The 19,489-nt window shown below is 63.7% G+C and overlaps 1 protein-coding gene across 1 annotated transcript in view; it reads left to right on the forward strand.

The window, feature by feature from the left end:
* The window catches only part of OBSCN (obscurin, cytoskeletal calmodulin and titin-interacting RhoGEF), a gene marked incomplete at its 5' end in the record, with an annotated part of 113,769 nt that overhangs the window by 83,557 nt on the left and 10,723 nt on the right, over positions 1–19,489 (forward strand). Inside the window, 21 exons of the mRNA XM_080804163.1 lie at positions 1,204–2,062; positions 2,630–2,908; positions 7,907–7,985; positions 8,196–8,320; positions 8,414–8,611; positions 9,121–9,153; positions 9,383–9,481; positions 9,772–9,990; positions 10,232–10,304; positions 10,449–10,519; positions 11,161–11,280; positions 11,405–11,544; positions 12,256–12,456; positions 12,576–12,658; positions 12,826–12,999; positions 13,336–13,492; positions 13,828–13,944; positions 14,023–14,187; positions 14,649–14,807; positions 14,928–15,105; positions 15,519–15,632. Of these exons, the coding sequence (XP_080660289.1) occupies positions 1,204–2,062; positions 2,630–2,908; positions 7,907–7,985; positions 8,196–8,320; positions 8,414–8,611; positions 9,121–9,153; positions 9,383–9,481; positions 9,772–9,990; positions 10,232–10,304; positions 10,449–10,519; positions 11,161–11,280; positions 11,405–11,544; positions 12,256–12,456; positions 12,576–12,658; positions 12,826–12,999; positions 13,336–13,492; positions 13,828–13,944; positions 14,023–14,187; positions 14,649–14,807; positions 14,928–15,105; positions 15,519–15,632 (3,643 nt within the window). The remainder of the gene's footprint in view (positions 1–1,203; positions 2,063–2,629; positions 2,909–7,906; positions 7,986–8,195; positions 8,321–8,413; positions 8,612–9,120; positions 9,154–9,382; positions 9,482–9,771; positions 9,991–10,231; positions 10,305–10,448; positions 10,520–11,160; positions 11,281–11,404; positions 11,545–12,255; positions 12,457–12,575; positions 12,659–12,825; positions 13,000–13,335; positions 13,493–13,827; positions 13,945–14,022; positions 14,188–14,648; positions 14,808–14,927; positions 15,106–15,518; positions 15,633–19,489) is intronic.

Here is a 19,489-nt window from a genome sequence, read left to right on the forward strand (position 1 = left end):
CCCACCCTCCGATCAACCCACCCATCCCCCACTCACCCATCCTCCACCCATCCCCCACCCTCCGATCAACCCACCCATCCCCCACTCACCCATCCTCCACCCATCCCCCACCCTCCGATCAACCCACCCATCCACCACTCACCCATCCCCCACCCATCCCCCACCCTCCAATCAACCCACCCATCCACCACTCACCCATCCCCCACCCATCCCCCACCCTCCTATCAACCCACGCATCCACCACTCACTCATCCCCCACCCACCCCCCACCCTCCGATCAACCCACCCATCCACCGCTCACCCATCCCCCACCCTCCTATCAACCCACCCATCCCCCACTCACCCATCCTCCACCCATCCCCCACCCTCCTATCAACCCACCCATCCACCACTCACCCATCCCCCACCCATCCACCACCCTCCTATCAACCCACCCATCCACCGCTCACCCATCCCCCACCCACCCCCCACCCTCCGATCAACCCACCCATCCACCGCTCACCCATCCCCCACCCTCCTATCAACCCACCCATCCCCCACTCACCCATCCCCCACCCATCCCCCACCCTCCTATCAACCCACCCATCCACCACTCACCCATCCCCCACCCATCCACCACCCTCCTATCAACCCACCCATCCACCGCTCACCCATCCCCCACCCATCCACCACCCTCCTATCAACCCACCCATCCACCGCTCACCCATCCCCCACCCATCCCCCACCCTCCTATCAACCCACGCATCCCCCACTCACCCATCCCCAACCCATCCCCCACCCTCCGGTCAACCCACGCATCCACCACCCACCCATCCCCCACCCATCCATCAGAACCGCTCACCCTTCCATCCCCCACTTACCCATCTACACAGCCTTCCACCCGCCCACGCGCCCACCCGTCCACCATCCGCCTGGCTGTTAAGAGCTGGAACGAGCCTCTCTGTCTCGCAACCCGTCAGTCCCCGTCGGGTGACCCCGTGGAGTGGTTTCAGGGGTCGGGCCTCCCTGTCGGAGGCCATAGGAGTCACTAGGCACCCGAAGGTTAAGCAGCCGCAGGGCAGGAAGCAGGTGGCATGATGCACGGCCGTATGCAGCAGGGACGCTTTGCTTCCTGGGCTTTGCTTCCAGCCCTGCCCCAGCTGTCCCTGCGCCATCCTTTCCCTGTCACGGGCCTCAGTTTCCCCACCTTCCCTGCGCGCACAGGCTGGGGTCCCCACAGTCCCAGCTGGGAAGCCACAGAAGCATCAGGACCAGCCGGCGGCCGCTCGCCCACCACCGGGAGACCTGAGTGCCGAGGACCTGAGCGACCCGTCCATGGACAAGGCCGCCGTGAAGATCCAGGCTGCCTTCAAGGGCTACAAGGTCCGCAAGGAGATGAAGCAGCAGGAGGGGCCGGTGTTCTCCCGCACGTTCGGGGACACCGAGGCGCAGGTGGGCGAGGTCCTGCGTCTGGAGTGCGTGGTGTCCAGCAAGGCGGATGTGCGCGCCCGCTGGCTGAAGGACGGCGTGGCGCTGGCGGACGGTCGGCACCACCACATCGACCAGCTGCGCGACGGCACCTGCTCCTTGCTGGTCCCGGGCCTGGGCCGGGCGGACGCCGGCCGCTACACCTGTGAGGTGAGCAGCAGGTTCGGGCGCGTGGCCCACAGCGCGTGCGTGGCGGTCGGCGGGCCCGAGAGCGAGGCGGAGAGCTCCTCGGGGGCCGAGCTGGACGACGCCTTCCGCCGGGCAGCGCGGCGGCTGCACCGGCTCTTCCGCACCAAGAGCCCGGCCGAGGTCTCGGACGAGGAGCTCTTCCTCAGTGCGGAGGAGGGCCCCGCCGAGCCGGAGGAGCCCGCGGACCGGCAGACCTACCGCGAGGACCAGCACTTCGTCCACATCCGCTTCGAGTCGCTGGCCGAGGCCCGCCGCGCGGCCGCCTGCTTCCGGGACATGTTCGGCACCAGGGGCCTCGCGGTGGACGTCAGCCTGTCGGAGCAGGGGCCCCGGGGCGTGGAGATGCGCCTCGGCCGGCTGCCTCCGGCCCCGGCCGCGCCCCGCCCACCCACTGCGGAGGAGGCCGGTGAGTCCGCCCGGGCCGGTGGGGGGGTGGGGGGAGGACCCCAGCGGCGGCAGACTTGGGGAGCTGGCCGCTGCAAGAGCCCGAATTCGGGGTCCCCTTCTGTGAGGCGGCTCTAGGGACCCCGACCTCGCAGGGTCGGCGTGTCTTGCTCCGCGAGCCTTTGGGGCAGACGGCCAGAGAAGGCGGGGTTCCGCGGCCCTGCGCCTGTTCCGCCACTGAAGTTAATTTTAAAGCTGTTCCACGGTGGGCTTGCATGTCCCTAGGAACAACAGGACGTTGATTCATAGCCCCTGGCGTCAGGTTTGGAAACAGTCTCATGCTTGCAGCCCTGGACCCTCAGCCCACGCAGCATTTGTCTCCCCTCCCCTCCCCTGGCTCCCCATTTCCTGTCTCTTATCCCCTGCCTCTCCGTGGCTTGAGACCCAGCCTGGGAGGTCAAGGACCCTCCCAGAGAATGGGGTGAAGCTGGCAGGGCCTGCAAGTGATGCACGCTGGGCCACCGGCCGCTGGGGTGGCTGGAGGAGAAGCGGGGGCCCACTCAGTGCACGCCCCACCTGCCCCCCGCAGCCCCGGTGTTCCTGACTGAACTGCAGAACCAGGAGGTGCTGGACGGGTACCCCGTGAGCTTCGACTGCGTGGTGACCGGCCAGCCCGTGCCCACTGTGTGCTGGTTCAAGGACGGCCGGATGCTGGAGGAGGACGACCACTACATGATCAGTGAAGACCAGCAGGGCGGTCACCAGCTCATCATCACAGCCGTGGTGCCCGCAGACATGGGCGTATACCGCTGCATGGCTGAGAACAGCGTGGGCGTGTCGTCCACCAAGGCCGAGCTCCGTGTGGACTGTGAGTGCAGGAGGCGGGGTTGATCAGGGCCACCGTGGGAGCTGGGGGAGGGGGTGGTGCTGGGCTGCAGGAGGACCCGGAGAACACTGGTTTCAGGTCAGCGGGGACTGGGAAGCAGCATGTCTTGGGGCCAGGCTGGGGGTGGGGGGGTCTTCCCTCCTTGGGGTGTGTCTGGGGCAGGTCACAGGGACCCCCGGCACGCGTGGCGGTTCGCTGTGGTACAGTAAGCGATATGGATTTGGTCGTCCTTGGTGCCAAGCACATGGTTCCTGAGTCCCCCAAGTTCCCCCGAGGGACAAGGGGACAAGGAGGTGTGTTTTATTCTAACACGGTGACTCCTGGTAGGCTGTGTCCGTCTGGTTTTTGAGAAGAGCGCAAGAGCATTGCAGTGGAGGAAGGGGACGATGTCAGATTCGGGGATAGAATCTCAAGTAGCGCTGGAGGGATTCCGGTGTTTATCCGCCAAAAATTAGACCTCAGCCTCATACAAAGATGAGCTTCACAGGGATTACAGACGTAAATAGAAAGTACAAAACTATGCGACTTTCAGGAAAGAGATCGGAGGAGATCTTTAGGAGCTGTGGCCAGGAAAGGACTACTTACATTTGACAACTGAAGCAACACCCCCAAAAGGGAAAATCGGTCAAAGTTACAAACTTCTGCTCGGAGAAAGACCCCACGTTGGGGGACTGCGGGCTCGGGGACGCATCTGCCAGTCACATATCTAGGAAAGAACTTGATCTGAAAACAACAACAATGCTCAATGGTGAACAGTTAAAAAAAAAAAAAAAAGCAGACACGAGCAGGACACAGGGCCACGGGTGTGGCCGGCATCATCCACGGAGCCCCACACAAGCCAGGCCCCGGGAACGAGACGAAATTGTGTATGTTTACCAAAGTGGGAGTATTTCATCCTGCAGGGGCGATCTAGGGTTCCAGCATCGCCGTCCTTCTGCCTGAAGGATGTCTTCCAACCTTTTCAACGTGATCCGGGAATGCTAGAATTCTTCCAGCTTTTGTATGTCTGAAACAATGTCTGTACTTCTCTTGTGGTTCGGAAACCTATTTTCGCTAGGACGATTTTTTTTTCTTTTCTTCTCATACCTTAAAAGTGCTGCGCGCCGTCTACGCGCTGGGACGGTTTCCACTGAGAAATAGGAGCCCATTCATCTCTTTCTCTGTGCAAAACTTGCCTTTTCTCTTGGTATTTAAACATTTCAGATACTTGTTTGCCATAAAATGTGCTAAGAACGTACGGTTCAGGGGATGTTAGTATGTTGGTCCTGTGGTGCAAGCTTCGCTGCCATCTGGTGCCAGAACATTGCCGGGATCCCAGGGGGAAACCGTGCGTCAGTTAGCTGTCGCCCCATCCCGCCTTCCCCGGCCTCGGAGACCCCTGAGCTGCCTGCCATCCCTGTGGCTTTGCCCATTCCAGACATTTCACGCGCATGGAATCCTATGCTACGTGGTCTCTTGTGTCCGGTTTCTGCCCCCGAGTGTGTTCAGGAGGGCATCCGCACTGTAAGCTTCACCCGTTTCTCGGGTGGGAAATCACTCTGTGCACGTGGGCTGCTTATCCACACGTTTCTGATGCAACACGCTGGTCGGCGTGGCTCTTCTTGGTAATGCTGCCGTGCCTATCTGTGTACAAGCCTTAGTATTGGGGACCTGTGTCCAGCTTGCGGGCACACAGGTAGGAGTGGAATTGCTTGGCCATATGATCACGCTGGGGCTACCTTGCAGGAACTGGCAAGCTGCACGGAGCATGCCCCCAGTAGTGGGGGTTCCTCCCGCCCGCCCCGCCCCAGCAGCACCTGTTGCCGTTCGTCTCTCCAGCAGTGGCTGCCCCGAGCACTGTGCATGTCCCTCCTCATGGACGATGCTGCCTGTCTTCTCACGTGCTTGTTGGGTATTTGTGTCTGTTCTTTGGAGACATGTCTCCTCAGATCTCGTGCCCATTTTCAAGTTGGGCTTTGATTTTGAGTAGTCAGAGCTCTTCATATATCCTGGGCACTATGCCCTTATCAGATATGTGGCTTTTGAATATTCTTTTCCATTCTGAGGATTTTCCTTCCACTTTTTTGATGACGTTTTTGGATGCACGAGGATTTATTAATTGTGATGAAGCCCAGTACTTCTCCCTCGGCTGTTTGTACTTTTATTGTCACGCCTATGAGACTGTCGCTTAATCCAACGGTATAAAGATAAAGATCTACAACTCTTTTTTCCCTAAGAGTTTGATCGTTTTGACTCTCATATGTAGGTGTAGTTTGGGCATATGGTGTAAGGTAAGGGCCCAATTCATTCTTGTCTCAGGGAAATACCATTGTTTCAGCATCGTTCACAGAAGGGACTATTTTCCTCCATGAAATTGTTGTGTAACTCCTGTTAAAGGCTGACTCCCTTGACATGTATGGGTCTATGACGGGTCCTAACGCCGTCCCGTGTCTCCGTGCATCTGTTGTCCCGGCGACACCACGCTGTGTTGACTACGGCTGCTTCGCAGTCCCTTTGGAAATGTAGACACGTGCTCCCTTCAGCTCCACCCCTGTTCCGACTGGTCGCAGCATCTGGGTCCCGTGTGTCTTTATAAGACTTTGAGGATCCGTGTGGCAGTTTTCTCAAAGACGGTCTGGGTATTTTTTGAGCATTTCCTTCTTTCGTGGGTTTGGAGTCGTGACGGTGCCGTTCTTGGGCGCACCCTTCTGTGTTTCCCTGTGCCGGCCGTCACGGAGCTTCTCGGGATTTGGGGTATCTGGTTGTCGTCGTGAGCGCACGTGGTTTGGTCGTTTCCTCCAGCGTCTTCCCCCCCCCCATCGGGGGCCTCCAGGTGCGGGCACGCGGGGCGGCGTGCCGTGGCGTGACCGTGGGCCAGCCCTCCTCACCGGCCGCCCTCACGTCTGCGTTCCATTTCGCGCTGTTTGTCCCACTGTCCTCTCGACTCCGCTGTCCCCCGGGAATCGCTAACCTGCCGTCAGTCCCGTCAGTGGATCGTTGGTCCTGCGAGGGCTCCGGAAGTCTCCTTTCGCGTGGTGGGGTCTCTGTTCATGCAGTTCTCTTCCCTGCTTCGGTGTCCTCCTCTGCCGGTTCCGTGGGCGTCTTCCTGGCTTGGTTGTGACCCACGGGGGGGGGGGTTCCTGCCTCCCTGTGTCTCTGATGGGCCGCGCGCGGGGCGGGGCTGGGTGCTTTGTATTTCCGATGTTCTTGAGGTCTTCCGCTTGGGTGGGGAGCAGGAGGGGCTCCGTCGGGCTGACCCCCTCCCTCTGCTGAGGGGAGGGCCTTCCCGAGGGCCTGATGCCACGGGTGGGGACGTTCCCAGTCCGACTGGAGACGCAGAATCCCCGCACTGTTTCGATGGCCGCTTCAGACGGCTCGTCCCCCACGTGCACGTGCTAGTCCGTGCTCTGCCCGCTCTCTTCTCTGGCTTCTGTCCTGTGGACCCCAGCAATGTTCACCATCCAGGACAGCAGACCTGGCTCTGCCTCAGTGTCCCCTCCTGGACCTGGAAACTCAAGGTGGGCAGCTGGGGCAGTCACCGGGCTCATCATTGTTTCCAACCTGTACGGAATCAACGAGAAACTCTCTGAGGCCAGCGGGGGCCCTTCAATGGACTCAGACCTGACCCCATCCGTGGGGAGTCAGCGTCGGACCCACACGCAGCCAGCATCACACCCCACACCCCGTGGGGTCAGGGTCACAGCCCCAGGGAGTCAGGGTCACACTCCCCACGGAGTCAGCGTCACCCCCCCCCGCAGAGTCCCCGTCATGAACCACCCCCCCCCGGAGTCAGCATCACACCCAGTCAGAGTCCCCGTCAAGCCCTCCTGCAGAGTCAGCGTCACACCCACGCGGAATCCCCATCCAGTCCCACCAACGGAGTCATGATCCCGCCCCCCCCATCAGCAACACGCCCACGCGGAGGGAGACTGCCTCATCCCCCACACGGTCACGCTTCAGGCCCACACACCACCGCACTGCAGACCCCAACTGCAAGTCTCGGGCCCACATGCGCTCCGACCCCTGCGACAGACCCGAGATCCCCACGGTCCCTCGACGGCTTCCACGCACGTGCTGAGCGGCTCACAGAGCTCAGGGAAACACTCCTTCCTCCATTAACCCCTTTATTGTGACAACACATGACTCAGAAGTAGCCGATGTAGGACATGCTCGCGGCAGGGGCGTGAGGCTTGTGTGTCCCTCCAGTGCGTCCCTCTCCCTATATCCGATGTGGTCTCCAGGAGCTCCCCAAGCCCCGCCTTGTGGGGTTTGTGGGGGCTTTGTTCCGTGGGCCCGATGGATTCAGTCCTGGGCCGTTTGTGGTGAGTGATGGATCCCACCTCTGGCTCTCTCCCTGCCCCCTAGGTAAGGGGGTGGAACGGACACTTCCTACCCTCGGGTCCCAGGGTTGGGTCCCCTGGCCACCAGCCTCCACTCTGAGGGGCTTTCCAAAGTCACTTCCTTATGTAACAAAAGACACCTTCGTGGTTCTCAGCACTGGGAACTCCAAAGGTTTTAGGGGCTCTGTGCTGGGAACCTGGGCCACGCTTCTTGCTAGAAATTCCCCTGTCACAAACGTTGTACTGTGTGCAGGGACAGGACGTGGATGGGGGAGGGTATCTGGGTCCAAGGAGCTCTAACAGGACCGCGGAGCAGGTGGCAGGAACATCTACTCAGGGCTCTGGAGGCCACACTGGAGGCCTGCGTCTGGGCTCAGGGTGCCAGGGAGACCCTCTTCTGGGTGGCAGATGTGGTCTTCCCACAGGGTCCTCACCTGGGTCGCTCCTCCTCAGGGCACCCTTCCGGTCCTGGGGGCGTCCCTGCAGGAGCCCCTCTAACCCTGATTACCTCCCACAGGCTCCACTCCTGACAGCCACCTGTTGGGATTGGGATTTCCACAGATGGATCTGGGGGAGGGATCTGGGTAGCTGGGCCCCAGGGTGTAGCCGTGCCCACGCAAGTGGGGCGCAAGCCTCACGGCAGCCACTCTTCCTTTCCTAGTGACCAGCACAGACTATGAAACTGCAGCTGATGCCACGGAGACCTCCTCGTACTTCAGCGCCCAGGGCTACCTGTCCAGGTAGGGGGCCGTGCACAGGCGGGCAGACCCAGTGGGTGGCAGTGCCGTCTGGGACCGACAGAGTCTGAACACTGGAGCTTTCCACCAGGCCCCGGCAGTGTCTGTCCAGCACACAAGGGGCACTGTGAATTCGCCCACTGCCCCTGACACCCCAGACGCCGGACCCCTCCCCGCTCCACCTCACCCCACCTCCTCTGCTCTCCCTGCCAGCCGGGAGCAAGAGGGCATGGAATCGACCTCAGAGGAGGGCCAGCTGCCCCAGGTGGTGGACGAGCTGAAGGACCTGCAGGTGGCCCCCGGCACACGCCTGGCTAAGTTCCAGCTCAAGGTGAAAGGTGAGGAAGACAGACCGCTGGCAGGTGCAGGCTGGGCCATCCCAGGTGCCGCCGGGGTGGAGGCCGGTGTTGACCACTCCCCCGTGCCCGCAGGCTACCCAGCACCCCGACTGTACTGGTTCAAAGACGGGCAGCCCCTGACGGCTTCTGAGCACATCCGCATGGCGGACAGGAAGACACTCCACACCCTGGAGGTCGTGTCGGTCACCCGCGAGGATGCTGGCCAGTACTCGGCCTACATCAGCAACACTGTGGGTGCGGCCTACTCGTCTGCACGGCTGCTGGTCCGAGGTGGGTCCCTGGGACGGGGTGTCCACACCCGGGCCGCCTCGGTCCACGGGCGCCGGCATGGTGGGGGGCACGCGGTCCATGACGCAGACCCAGGCAGGTGTGGGGACACTGTGGACAGTGCGGAGGAAGAGGCCAGCAGTTCCCGTGGGAGGAGAGGTCTGCACGTCTTTGTCTCTAAAGCCCTGAGCACCTCCAGGTGCCTCTACGTCACACCTGAGCCAGCGGTGTCTGAGGGACCCAGCGCTGCCCAGACTCCCCTCTGACCTTCAGTGCGACCTTGTGTCCACTGCAGAGCGACCCCACACTCCTGGGGCCGTGGGGTGGGAGGCCTCACACTGGATCTCTGGAGCCTCAGGGTGTGCTCCCTGCATGGCCTGAGTCTCAGGGAAGGTGTGGCTAGGAATGGGGACCCCGACCCTCGCAGGTGCACGGGCCCTGGAGAGACAGGCCCCCTGGGGACATAGGCCCCCTGGGCTGTAGGCCTGATCCCTCTTTCTTGCCTCTTTCAGGCCCCAAAGATCCCGAAGAGAAGCCTGCATCGGGTGAGCCCATGGGTGGGCAGAGGGTGGGTGGGTGGGTTGGCCCAAGGGCGTGAGGGATACCACCTTGTAGATGGAGGAGGGTTGGGGGCAGGCTGCGGAGACCCAGGCTCCAGGCGGGATGAGGCTGGGACCTGGGGCTGGGGCTGCAGCAGGGGCCCCTAGAGGCCGTGCTCCCCAGCAGGGACGGGGCTCGACATGCGGTCATCACCGGTGTTTGCCGAATCTCCAGATGTGGGCCAACAGCTGGTGCCGCCCCGGTTCCTGGAAAGATTCACCTCCAAGAAAGTGAAGAAAGGTTCCAGCATCACCTTCTCAGTGAAGGTGGAAGGTAAGGCTCTCCTAGCTCCCTGCCCCCACCCAGGACCCCCACCCAGGGAGCTCAGAGCAGACCCCTCCCTGCCCCCACCCGGGACCCCCACCCAGGGAGCTCAGAGCAGACCCCTCCCTGCCCCCACCCAGGATGGCTCATAGCAGGACCCTCCCTGCTCCCACCAAGGACCCCCACCCGGGAAGACCAGAACAGGCCCCTCCTGCCTCTACTCAACCCTCCCCAGGCAGATCTGAGGTGCCCCCCAGCTCCAGGAGCCCCTTCCCCATGGGCTCTTGCCTGACCCCCAGGCTCTCCCGCCCCCACGGTGCATTGGCTGCGGGAAGAGGCCGAGCGGGGCGTGCTGTGGATCGGCCGGGACTCGTCGGGCTACACGGTGGCCAGCTCGGCCCAGCAGCACAGTCTGGTCCTGCTGGACGTGGGCAGACAGCACCAGGGCACCTACACCTGCATCGCCACCAATGCCGCGGGCCAGGCCCTCTGCTCCGCCAGCCTGCACGTCTCCGGCTGTGAGTCGACGGGGGTCACTGACCCAGCAACCCCTCCCCCCCCACCGCCCGGAGCTGGGGAGACCCCAAACTGCCAGGCCATGTCCTGCAGGCTCTGCTTGGCGGGGTGAGGCCCTCCCGAGGCCCCCGGCCGCCCTGAGCGTGTCCATCTGGGGGCCAGGACGTGCTGGACGGGTCCCAACCAGCACTGGCTCAGGGCTGTGGGCCGTCGTCCTGGGGGCTCACTCTGTTCTCCTGACAGTGCCCAAGGAGGCGGGCGCCGCGGAGGAGCACGCTGGAGTGAAGGAGGCCCTCATCTCCACTTTCCTGCAAGGGTGAGTGCGGGGGAGCAGGCCAGCAGCAGCACTGGCCCTGGACAGGGCATCCCGTCCGGACTGCAGCCCTCTCTGAGCCTCAGTGTCCCCCTGTAAGAGGAGGGCTCCGGTGAAGGCAATCTCTCAGGACCCTGCTCCCTTTAGGGCCCAAGCCGTGTCTGCACAGATGACCGAGACCGCGGGGTTCGCTGCTGATATCGCCGGGCAGAGGACAGGTACAGGCTGGTTGGGAGCAGGGTGGGGGCTGACATGCCCCTAGTGCAGGGGTGAGGCATGGAGGGGGCAGCCCCAGCTCTACAGCCCCTGAAATGACTGCTCACCCTCCATGGGGCCTGATTCTGAGCCTTGTGGATCTGGGGGCCCTGCCGGCCCTGGGCTCAGAGCTCAGAGCTGCGGGTGCCGGGCCTGGACGCAGGTGGTGGCCACTGAGGGCTGGGTGAGGGCGGGGCAAGGGAAGGGGTGGGTAGGTGCTGGGCTGCCACCATGGAGACCTCGTCCGTCCTGGATTCTCCCCCGCCCCCCAGCAGGGTCCTTCTGTCCCCGTCCCACCACCCACACAGGGCCTCCCCAACCCTGGGGGATTTGTGACTTCAACGGAAGTCGTGAGTCTACATCAGAGGCAGGAAGGGAGGCTCATGTGCTCTGCGTGCTGGTTGCCCACCTTTGGGGTCACTTCTTGGCTGACCCCCACTCACCCAGGCAGCCCTCATGAGCCCTTAACCCGGCCCTCCCAAGCTTCCGGCAGTAACGGTCTCAAGTCCGTGCCGTCCTTGGCACTGCGGAGGCCGGAGCCTGGGATAGGGCCTGGGCACGTCTGCGAGGCACACGACTGGCTGAGCTGGGTTCTGGCCCCTAGCAGAGCCCACGGCGGTGGAGGCCCGTGGCCACCTGTCCCTGGCTGAGGTGGGCACGGAAGAGTTCCTGCAGAAGCTCACGTCCCAGATCACCGAGATTGTGTCGGCCAAGATCACGCAGGGTGAGGGCACTGCTGGCCGTGCCCCGGGAACTGGGCTGTGCCTTGTTCACGTGCCCGGGGCACCAGTGGGGAGGGGACGGGGGTGCAGGCCCTTCCTGGGGATCATGTGCCCTGTGTCCCCCAGCCAAGCTGCAGGTGCCCGGAGGGGACAGTGATGAGGAATCCAAGACGCCATCCGCATCCCCCCGGCACGGCCGTTCCCGCCCCTCCTCCAGTGTCCAGGAGTCGTCCTCAGAGTCAGAGGACGGGGACTCCCGAGGCGAGGTGCTCTGACTGGCAGGGGTGGGTAGGGCACTGGTGGGATGGGGGCCACACATGTCAGTGGCCATCCCCTCTGCCACCTCACGACGGGATGCCCATCAGCAGAGGTTGCGGAGCCCGTTCTGAAACTGTACGGAGCCTCAGGATGGCTTCTCGCCGAAATTAATGGTGGGCACCCTGTAGCCTCAGGAGGCCTGGCTGACGCCCACCTGGGTCCCCCACCCCTCTGGGGTCTTTGGGGGCTGCTGGGGCCTCAGGAGGTCAGGCCGGCTCCTGCCCGGGTCCCCCACCGCTCTGGGGTCTTTGGGGGCTGCTGGGGCCTCAGGAGGTCAGGCCGGCTCCTGCCCGGGTCCCCCACCCCTCTGGGGTCTTTGGGGGCTGCTGGGGCCTCAGGAGGTCAGGCCGGCTCCTGCCCGGGTCCCCCACCGCTCTGGGGTCTTTGGGGGCTGCTGGGGCCTCAGGAGGTCAGGCCGGCTCCTGCCCGGGTCCCCCACCGCTCTGGGGTCTTTGGGGGCTGCTGGGGCCTCAGGAGGTCAGGTCGGCTCCTGCCCGGGTCCCCCACCCCTCTGGGGTCTTTGGGGGCTTCTCGGGCCTCGGGGGGCCAGGCTAGCTCCTGCCCGGGTCCCCCGCCCCTCTAGGGTCTTTGGGGCCTGCTGAGGTCTCAGGATATCAGGCTGGCTCCCACCCAGATCTGACTCAGCATCTTGCCCCCAGATCTTCGATATCTATGTGGTCACGGCTGACTACCTGCCCCTGGGGGCCGAGCCGGACGCCATCTCCCTGCGGGAGGGCCAGTACGTGGAGGTGCTGGACTCGGCCCACCCCCTGCGCTGGCTTGTGCGCACCAAGCCCACCAAGTCCAGCCCCTCACGGCAAGGCTGGGTGTCCCCTGCCTACCTAGACAAGCGGCTCAAGGTACTGGATGGCTGGGCGGGGGCCCTGGGCGTGTCGTCCCCGTGAGGCCAGGAGCCTGACTCCCATAGGGCAGGGCCAGAGCCGAGGCCATCTGCCACTGTCCCCCTTTTCCTCAGCAGCTGTCGCCCGAGTGGGGGCCCAGTGAGGCCCCCGAGTTCCCAGGGGAGGCCGTGTCTGAAGATGAATACAAGACAAGGCTGAGGTGAGGGGCTGGCAGGTGGGGCATGAGCAGCTTTGTGGTGGCAGTGGCGGGACAGACGTGGGGCTGCCTCCCTCCACCACTTTGCCAGGCTTGCTCGGACCGTGGGTGGTGGGCTGCGCGGACTCTGGGACAAGCCTTTGCCTTTCTCTTCCCTTGTCCCCGCCCAGCTCTATCATCCAGGAGCTGCTGAGCTCCGAGCAGGCCTTTGTGGGCGAGCTGCAGTTCCTGCAGAAGCACCACATCCAGCACCTGGACCGCTGCCCGCACGTGCCCGCGGCCGTGGCCAGCCAGAAGGCGGTCATCTTCCGCAACGTGCAGGACATCAGCCTCTTCCACAGCAGGTGGGTGGGCAGGCGGACCCTCATGCCAGCCACACGCGCACACCTGCTCACATGCACGCCTGCATCCACAGGCCCATGCCTCCACGTGTGGCCACGTATAGGCACATGTGTACGTGACACGTGCAGCACATAGGCAAGGTTGCATGAACACACCCTTTGCTGCGTGCATTCGCACAGATGCTCATGCACACAGACGCCCTCACCACCACACCCGTGGCCCCCACAGCCCAGTGCACTCACTCCCAAGCAACCACACACCCCAGCCCTGGGTGGTAGCCTGTTTCCTCCCAGACCTGAGGCCTCGCTCTCCCCCGACCATTGTGCTCTCTGCTGTAGCTTCCAGCGGGAGCTGCAGAGCTGTGACACAGATGACGACGTGGCCATGTGCTTCATCAAGAACCAGGCCGCCTTTGAGAAGTACCTGGAGTTCCTGGTGGGCCGCGTGCAGGCCGAGTCAGCAGTGGTGGGCACGGCTGTGCAGGAGTTCTACAAGGTGCCCCCCAGCCCTGGCCCCACAGCTTCCTGAGCAAAGTATAGCCCCTGGAGCCCCGTGCTCACCTTCAGTTGGTGGCATAGTGGGGCAGGGGTGCGGCCGGCCGGGGAGGGGGGGCAGTGAGTGTGCGTGTGTGTGCACGGGCAGCTGTGCAGGGGTGGAGCTGGCCAGGGAGAAGGGACAGTGTGTGTGTGTACACGTGCAGTGGGGCAGGGGTGCGGCCGGCCGGGGAGGAGGCAGGCACCCGTGTGCACCCCGCTGCCCCAGCCCCCCACGTCTCTGGCTCTGCTGACACTGCCCCGCCCCCACCGCGCCCCGCGGGGGGGCCCCCACAGAAGTACACAGAGGAGGTGCTGTCTGCCGCAGACCCGTCGCAGCCGCCCCCACCGCCCCTGCAGCACTTCCTGGAGCAGCCGGTGGAGCGGGTCCAGCAGTACCAGGCCCTGCTCAAGGTAGGGGTGCGCTGCCCAGCCCTGCCCCAGGCCTGGTTGCAGGGCCGCCGGGCAGAGGCCTGACGCCGTGTCCCCCAGGAGCTGATCCGCAACAAGGCGAGGAACAGGCAGAACTGCGCGCTTCTGGAGCAGGCCTACGCCGTGGTGTCCGCCCTGCCGCAGCGCGCGGAGAACCAGCTGCACGTGTCGCTCATCGAGAACTACCCGGGCACCCTGGAGGCACTGGGCGAGCCCATCCGCCAGGTCCGGGATGCTGCGATGCGGGGTGCAGCGTGCGGGGGAGCAGCGAGGGTTTGGGCAGGGCCGCAAGCAGGGGCCGAGTGCGGGGGCTCCTGGCTGACTGGGGGGGCGTGTTCTGGGTTGTTGGGGGGGTGTCTCTGGGCTGAATGCGGGGGGCTCCGGGCTGCCCTTGGGGGCGTGTTCTGGGCTGGCTGTGGCGGGGGCGTGGGGGGGGTGTCTCTGGGCTGAATGCGGGGGGCTCCGGGCTGCCCTTGGGGGCGTGTTCTGGGCTGGCTGTGGCGGGGGCGTGGGGGGGGGTGTCCCTGGGCTGAATGCGGGGGGCTCCGGGCTGCCCTTGGGGGCGTGTTCTGGGCTGGCTGTGGAAGGGGGGTGTCCCTGGGCTGAATGCGGGGGCTCCGGGCTAACTGTGGGCGCGGGTTCTGGGCTGGCTGCGTGGGCTGGGGACTGATGTCGGGCTCCCGCAGGGCCACTTCATCGTATGGGAGGGGGCACCGGGCGCGCGGATGCCCTGGAAGGGACACCACCGCCACGTCTTCCTGTTCCGCCACCACCTGGTGGTCTGCAAGCCCAGAAGGGATTCCCGCACCGACACTTTCAGCTACGTCTTCCGGAACATGATGAAGGTGGGCTGGGGGTGGTGGGGCAGGGAGGACTGGGGGGGGGGCGGGGCCCAGCGTGGGGCGGGGGCAGGCGCAGAGGCCTGCGTTCCTCCAGACACTCAGCCTGCATCCTCCGACCCGCAGCTGAGCAGCGTCGACGTGAACGACCAGGTGGAGGGTGACGACCGTGCCTTCGAGATCTGGCACGAGCGGGAGGACTCGGTGCGCAAGTACCTGCTGCAGGCGCGCACGGTCATCACCAAGAACTCGTGGGTGAAGGAGATCTGTGGCATCCAGCAGCGCCTGGCCCTTCCCGTGTGGCGTGAGTGCCCCACGCTGGGAAGGCCCGGAGGGCCCAGTCTTCTGCCCCTGAGCCTCAGCACCCTGCCCGGTCCTGGGAGGCAGGAGGGAGAGGCTCTGTCTGGAGCGCGGTTTGCTCAGCCTCTCAGCAGCCTGAGCTGGGGTGCTGGGCTGAACCCGACCTCAGTGCAGGGCAGCCTCAAGGTTCACACAGGGGCCCCCAGCACAGGACAGGTGCCCAGACTGTTAGAGTCGGGAAGCGCCACCTGGATGGGTGGTCACAAGGGGCGTGTCCGTAGCAACCACAGGTTTGGACCCTGCGGCTTCTCATGAGTCCAGGGACGGACCAAGGACCTGGGGCCTCTGCTGTCCCATGTACCAAGAGCTCAGAGTCAGTGTGTGTGTGTGTGTGTGTGTGTGTGCGTGTGCATCCAGACCCCCCAGATTTCGAGGAGGAGCTGGCGGACTGCACAGCAGAGCTCGGTGAGACAGTGAAGCTGGCGTGCCGTGTGACGGGCACCCCCAAGCCTATCGTCAGCTGGTACAAAGGTAGGACCCTGCAGCCTGAGGGATGTGGACGTTGCACGAGTAAAAGCTGGCCAGAGGGGTGGGCCTGGTTGGGAGTGGGGGGGGCAGGGGTGAGGGACGGGCGTCCTGTTGCAGGGGCTCACCGCGGACTCAGCCAGCCTGGCTGACAGCACAGGTACACGAGGTGGGACAGAGCAGAGGCTGCACCCCGTGATTCAGATGTGGTGACCCCGTTCACCCCGGATCTCGCTCCTTAGCTGTCTCATTTGACAAGTTTGCACGGAGGGCTAGCACCCTGCTCCAGGTACCAGGGATGCAGAGGCAACTAGGCCTTGCCCAAGGGTGCTGTCCAGATAGGGGGGAGACTGATGGTAAACTGGTGGACAGATGTGTGGCAGCAAGTGGGGAGGTGCTGTGGCCGGCCAGGGAAATGAGGCAGACGCAAGGGCAGCTGCTCTCTGGCCAACACGCGAGAGCCCTACGGGGGCAGGCAGGCGGCCAGGAGAGGGCAGGGTAGACTCGGAGGCTGGCCCTGGGGTGGGGTCTCAGGTGTGGCTCTGGGCATGACGGGAGCCACAATGTGTAGGGGTCCCAGTTCTGACACCAGCCGCCATCCGGGGTCCCCGGGACCACCCCCAGTTCTGACACCTGGTTTGGGGGTCCCATGACTGGCTTTGGGGTCCATGAATCACTGAAGGACTCACAGAACTCAGCAGAGTGTCCACTCAGGGTCTGGCTTGTTGCAGGGGTGGGAAGAGCTCCTGGGGAGGGGTCCAGCGGGGTGTCCAGCGGGGCCCCCGCCTCCTGGTGGAGTCACGCAGACCACATCTCTCTCCCGCATGGATGCAGGCAGTGCAGTCTAGTCCCCCGGGGTACACACGTCCGAGCCTTGTGTCCAGGGTGTCTGCTGGGGGGTCACTCACGCAGGCACAGCTCTCGACTCTCAGAGCCCCTGCAGGGGTCAAACTCCTGCCACGTGGTCCTAAGCCCCAGCCCTGCCTCACGGCTGATGGGGTCCAAGGCCCCAGGTAAACCAGGACACTCTTACTGGGAGTCACCTGGCCTGGGCGGGACTGGTAGGTAGACCTCCAAGTGTCCACTGCAGCCCAAAGACCCAAGTCAAGTCCTGGTCTTGAAGGAGCCATCCCGAGAAGGTCAGGCCTTGTGGGCCTTTGTCTGTCCTTCCTGGTCAAGGGCAGGGCTGCTGAGGACACCTGGGGTGCTGCTGGGCCTCCCCTGGGTCCCAGGGTCAGAGCCACAGGCCGGAGATCCCCTTTCTCTGCCCTGGGGTCGTCTTCTGGAGGGAGCCCCTGCTGCCCCCATGTTCTGGGGTCTCCTCCTCCGCACAGAACCTGGGGGTGCAACTTCCCATCCTGCGATCCCCCCATGGCCAGACCTGTGCCTGGGATGGCCAGTTCAGAGGGACGAGGTAGTTCAGGAAGTTTCCCGGAAGCAGAACGGGCCCCTGGGACTCCCTGCTTCTGACCAGGCTGCCCTGAGGAATGCGTGCTGGCCAGGCCACGTCTGTGTCCGAGGGGAAAGGAGGACACACGTTACCCCGAGGTGGCCAGCAGGGTGAGAGTTGGGTGGTCCTCTGCCCCTTTAATGCTGGGAACACCCTGGAGGGGAGGACTTGTTGTGGGGACAGCTGGGTGTCTGGTGACCAAGCTGCTCTCCTGAGGGGTGGGCAGGCAGAGGCGAGGGTCAGCAGACGCCGACACACGCTGTCACGGGGCAGCAGCTCCCACAGCCACAGCTGCCATGGCCTGAAGCCGCGTCATGGCGGGAGACCCCACAGGGAGCCCCCAGAGCCTCAGATCTGGCAGGATGAGGGCACGCTCCATGTGCTGGGGCTCCACCCTAGACTCAGGGTGTCCCTGTGGTCTCCGGTGCCATGCAGGAGCCCTGCTGGCCCAGGAAGGACCAAGCAGCGACGTCACTTTGCTGCCATGGACCTTCAGTGCGCCTGTCCCCAGCCCGTGGGAGAGCAAACCGAGTGGCCAGCCGCAGCGGCCTGAGTGAGGCCGCTGGGCCCGGGGGGACCCTCGCCGGGAAGCACAGAGCCCACAGGGCCATGCTGGTGGCCCTGACCTGCCCTCGGGGCCGGGACCCAGCTCCTGTCTGTGTGTCCCAGACGCTGCTCTGGTCAGTGTGCACCCTGGGTCTCAGCAACGTGGAATGACCCGGACTCAGAGGGGGGCTGTGTCCCAGTACATGAGGTCTGGAGGTGTGCGTGCACTTCGGGTGTCAGGCCCAAGAGGCAGAGGTTGGTTATTGTAACTGAGGGACCCAGCGTGGGGTCTGACTTGCCGGCCAGCAAACCATCATCACCTGGGTGGACGGTTTGAATGTTGGCAGCAGAGGATCACATCCTGACCCTCCCGAGAGGACTGGCCGTCTGGCATGGAGAGGATGTGGAGAGGTCATGGTGCCTGCACGACCGAGGGTTGAAAAAGCAGACATCCCTGTGCTCCTGGCGGAGGCATGGCTCTGCTTAGTGGATCCCATGACAGCCAGCCTGTCTACACCAGTGGGAGCCACAGGAGCAGTGATGTTTGTCACCTGCTCTCTCTGGTGGTCATGCCACCTCTGCATCTGGTGCGTCCCCACCTGGAATGTCCCCTCCCACGTTCCAGCCACAGAACCCCAAACAGCAGACCTCAGACTGCAGAGGTGGGAGCCACAGCCATGGTCCCCGGATGTGGCCCCAAGGTGACATACCCTTCTCTGCTCCCTGGAACCTTGCTTGCATCCCATGTGTGGATGCAGGTGTCGGCCTCCTGCAGAGCTGGGAAAATCTGAGCTCCCCTGCCTGAGGCCCACCTGTGGTCACTTATCCCTTCCGTAGCAGAGGTCAGGCTGGTGGAGGAGTGGGAAGGGAAGAGGGAAGGCACTTCTGCAGCTCAGTAACGTTCTGTGTTCAGAACTCAACAGAGCCCCACTCTGGGCAGCAGGAACGTCTCTGGGATACGATGTCCCCTTCAGGGATGTGGACTTGTTAGCAACATCACATCACTGTCTAAGGCTCTGTGCCCCTTGGTTAGTTGCGGATTCCCATGCAAGGTGGTGACCCATTGGATGGGGTGTCTGCTGGCCCAGAGCCTCTCTCTGGGGTTCCCATGCAAGGTGACTCATTGAATGGGCATCTGCTGGCCCAGAGCTTCTCTCTGGGGTTCCCATGCAAGGTGGTGACCTACTGAATGGGACGTCTGGTGGCCCAGAGCCTCTTTCAGGGGTTCCCATGCAAGGTGGTGACCTGCTGAATGGGCATCTGGTGGCCCAGAGCCTCTCTCTGGGGTTCCCATGCAAGGTGGTGGTGACCCATTGGATGGATGTCTGGTGGCCCAGAGGTGGCCTGTTGGATGGGGTGTCTCCTGGCCCAGACTGTCTCTCTGGGGTTTCCCACACAAGATGGTGACCTGTTGGGTGGATGTCTTGTGGTCCATAGCCTCTTTCTAGGGTTCCCCTGCAAGGTGGTGACCCATTGGATGGGTGTCTGCTGGCCCAGAGCCTCTCTCTGGGGTTTCCAGGCATCCGAAGGAATCCTTCCCTTGCTATTGGTGCCTGGCCTTTCACCCAGGTGCTGGGTGACAGCTCTCTGTTTTCCCCAGGTGCTGGGGACAGCTCTCTGTTTTCACCCAGCATGGGCTCTGGGATTTGTCAGGAAGCCAGCCAACCTTGGGTGTGCTCTGAGGAGAGAGCGTGTCCACCAGGGCACCGTCCACAAATCTGTCCTTGAGCCCACTTCTTGGGACCCAGACCGCAGCCACCTGCCACACTCCCTCCATCCACGGGCAGCAACGGGAAGTGGGCTTTACTGCCCAGCGGACCCCGCGGTGTGGTCAGCGAGTCTGTCACTGAGTCCCAGGGACCGCGCA

This window comes from Martes martes (assembly GCF_963455335.1).
Source record: "Martes martes genome assembly, chromosome: 5".
Classification (NCBI taxonomy): Eukaryota; Metazoa; Chordata; class Mammalia; order Carnivora; family Mustelidae; genus Martes; species Martes martes.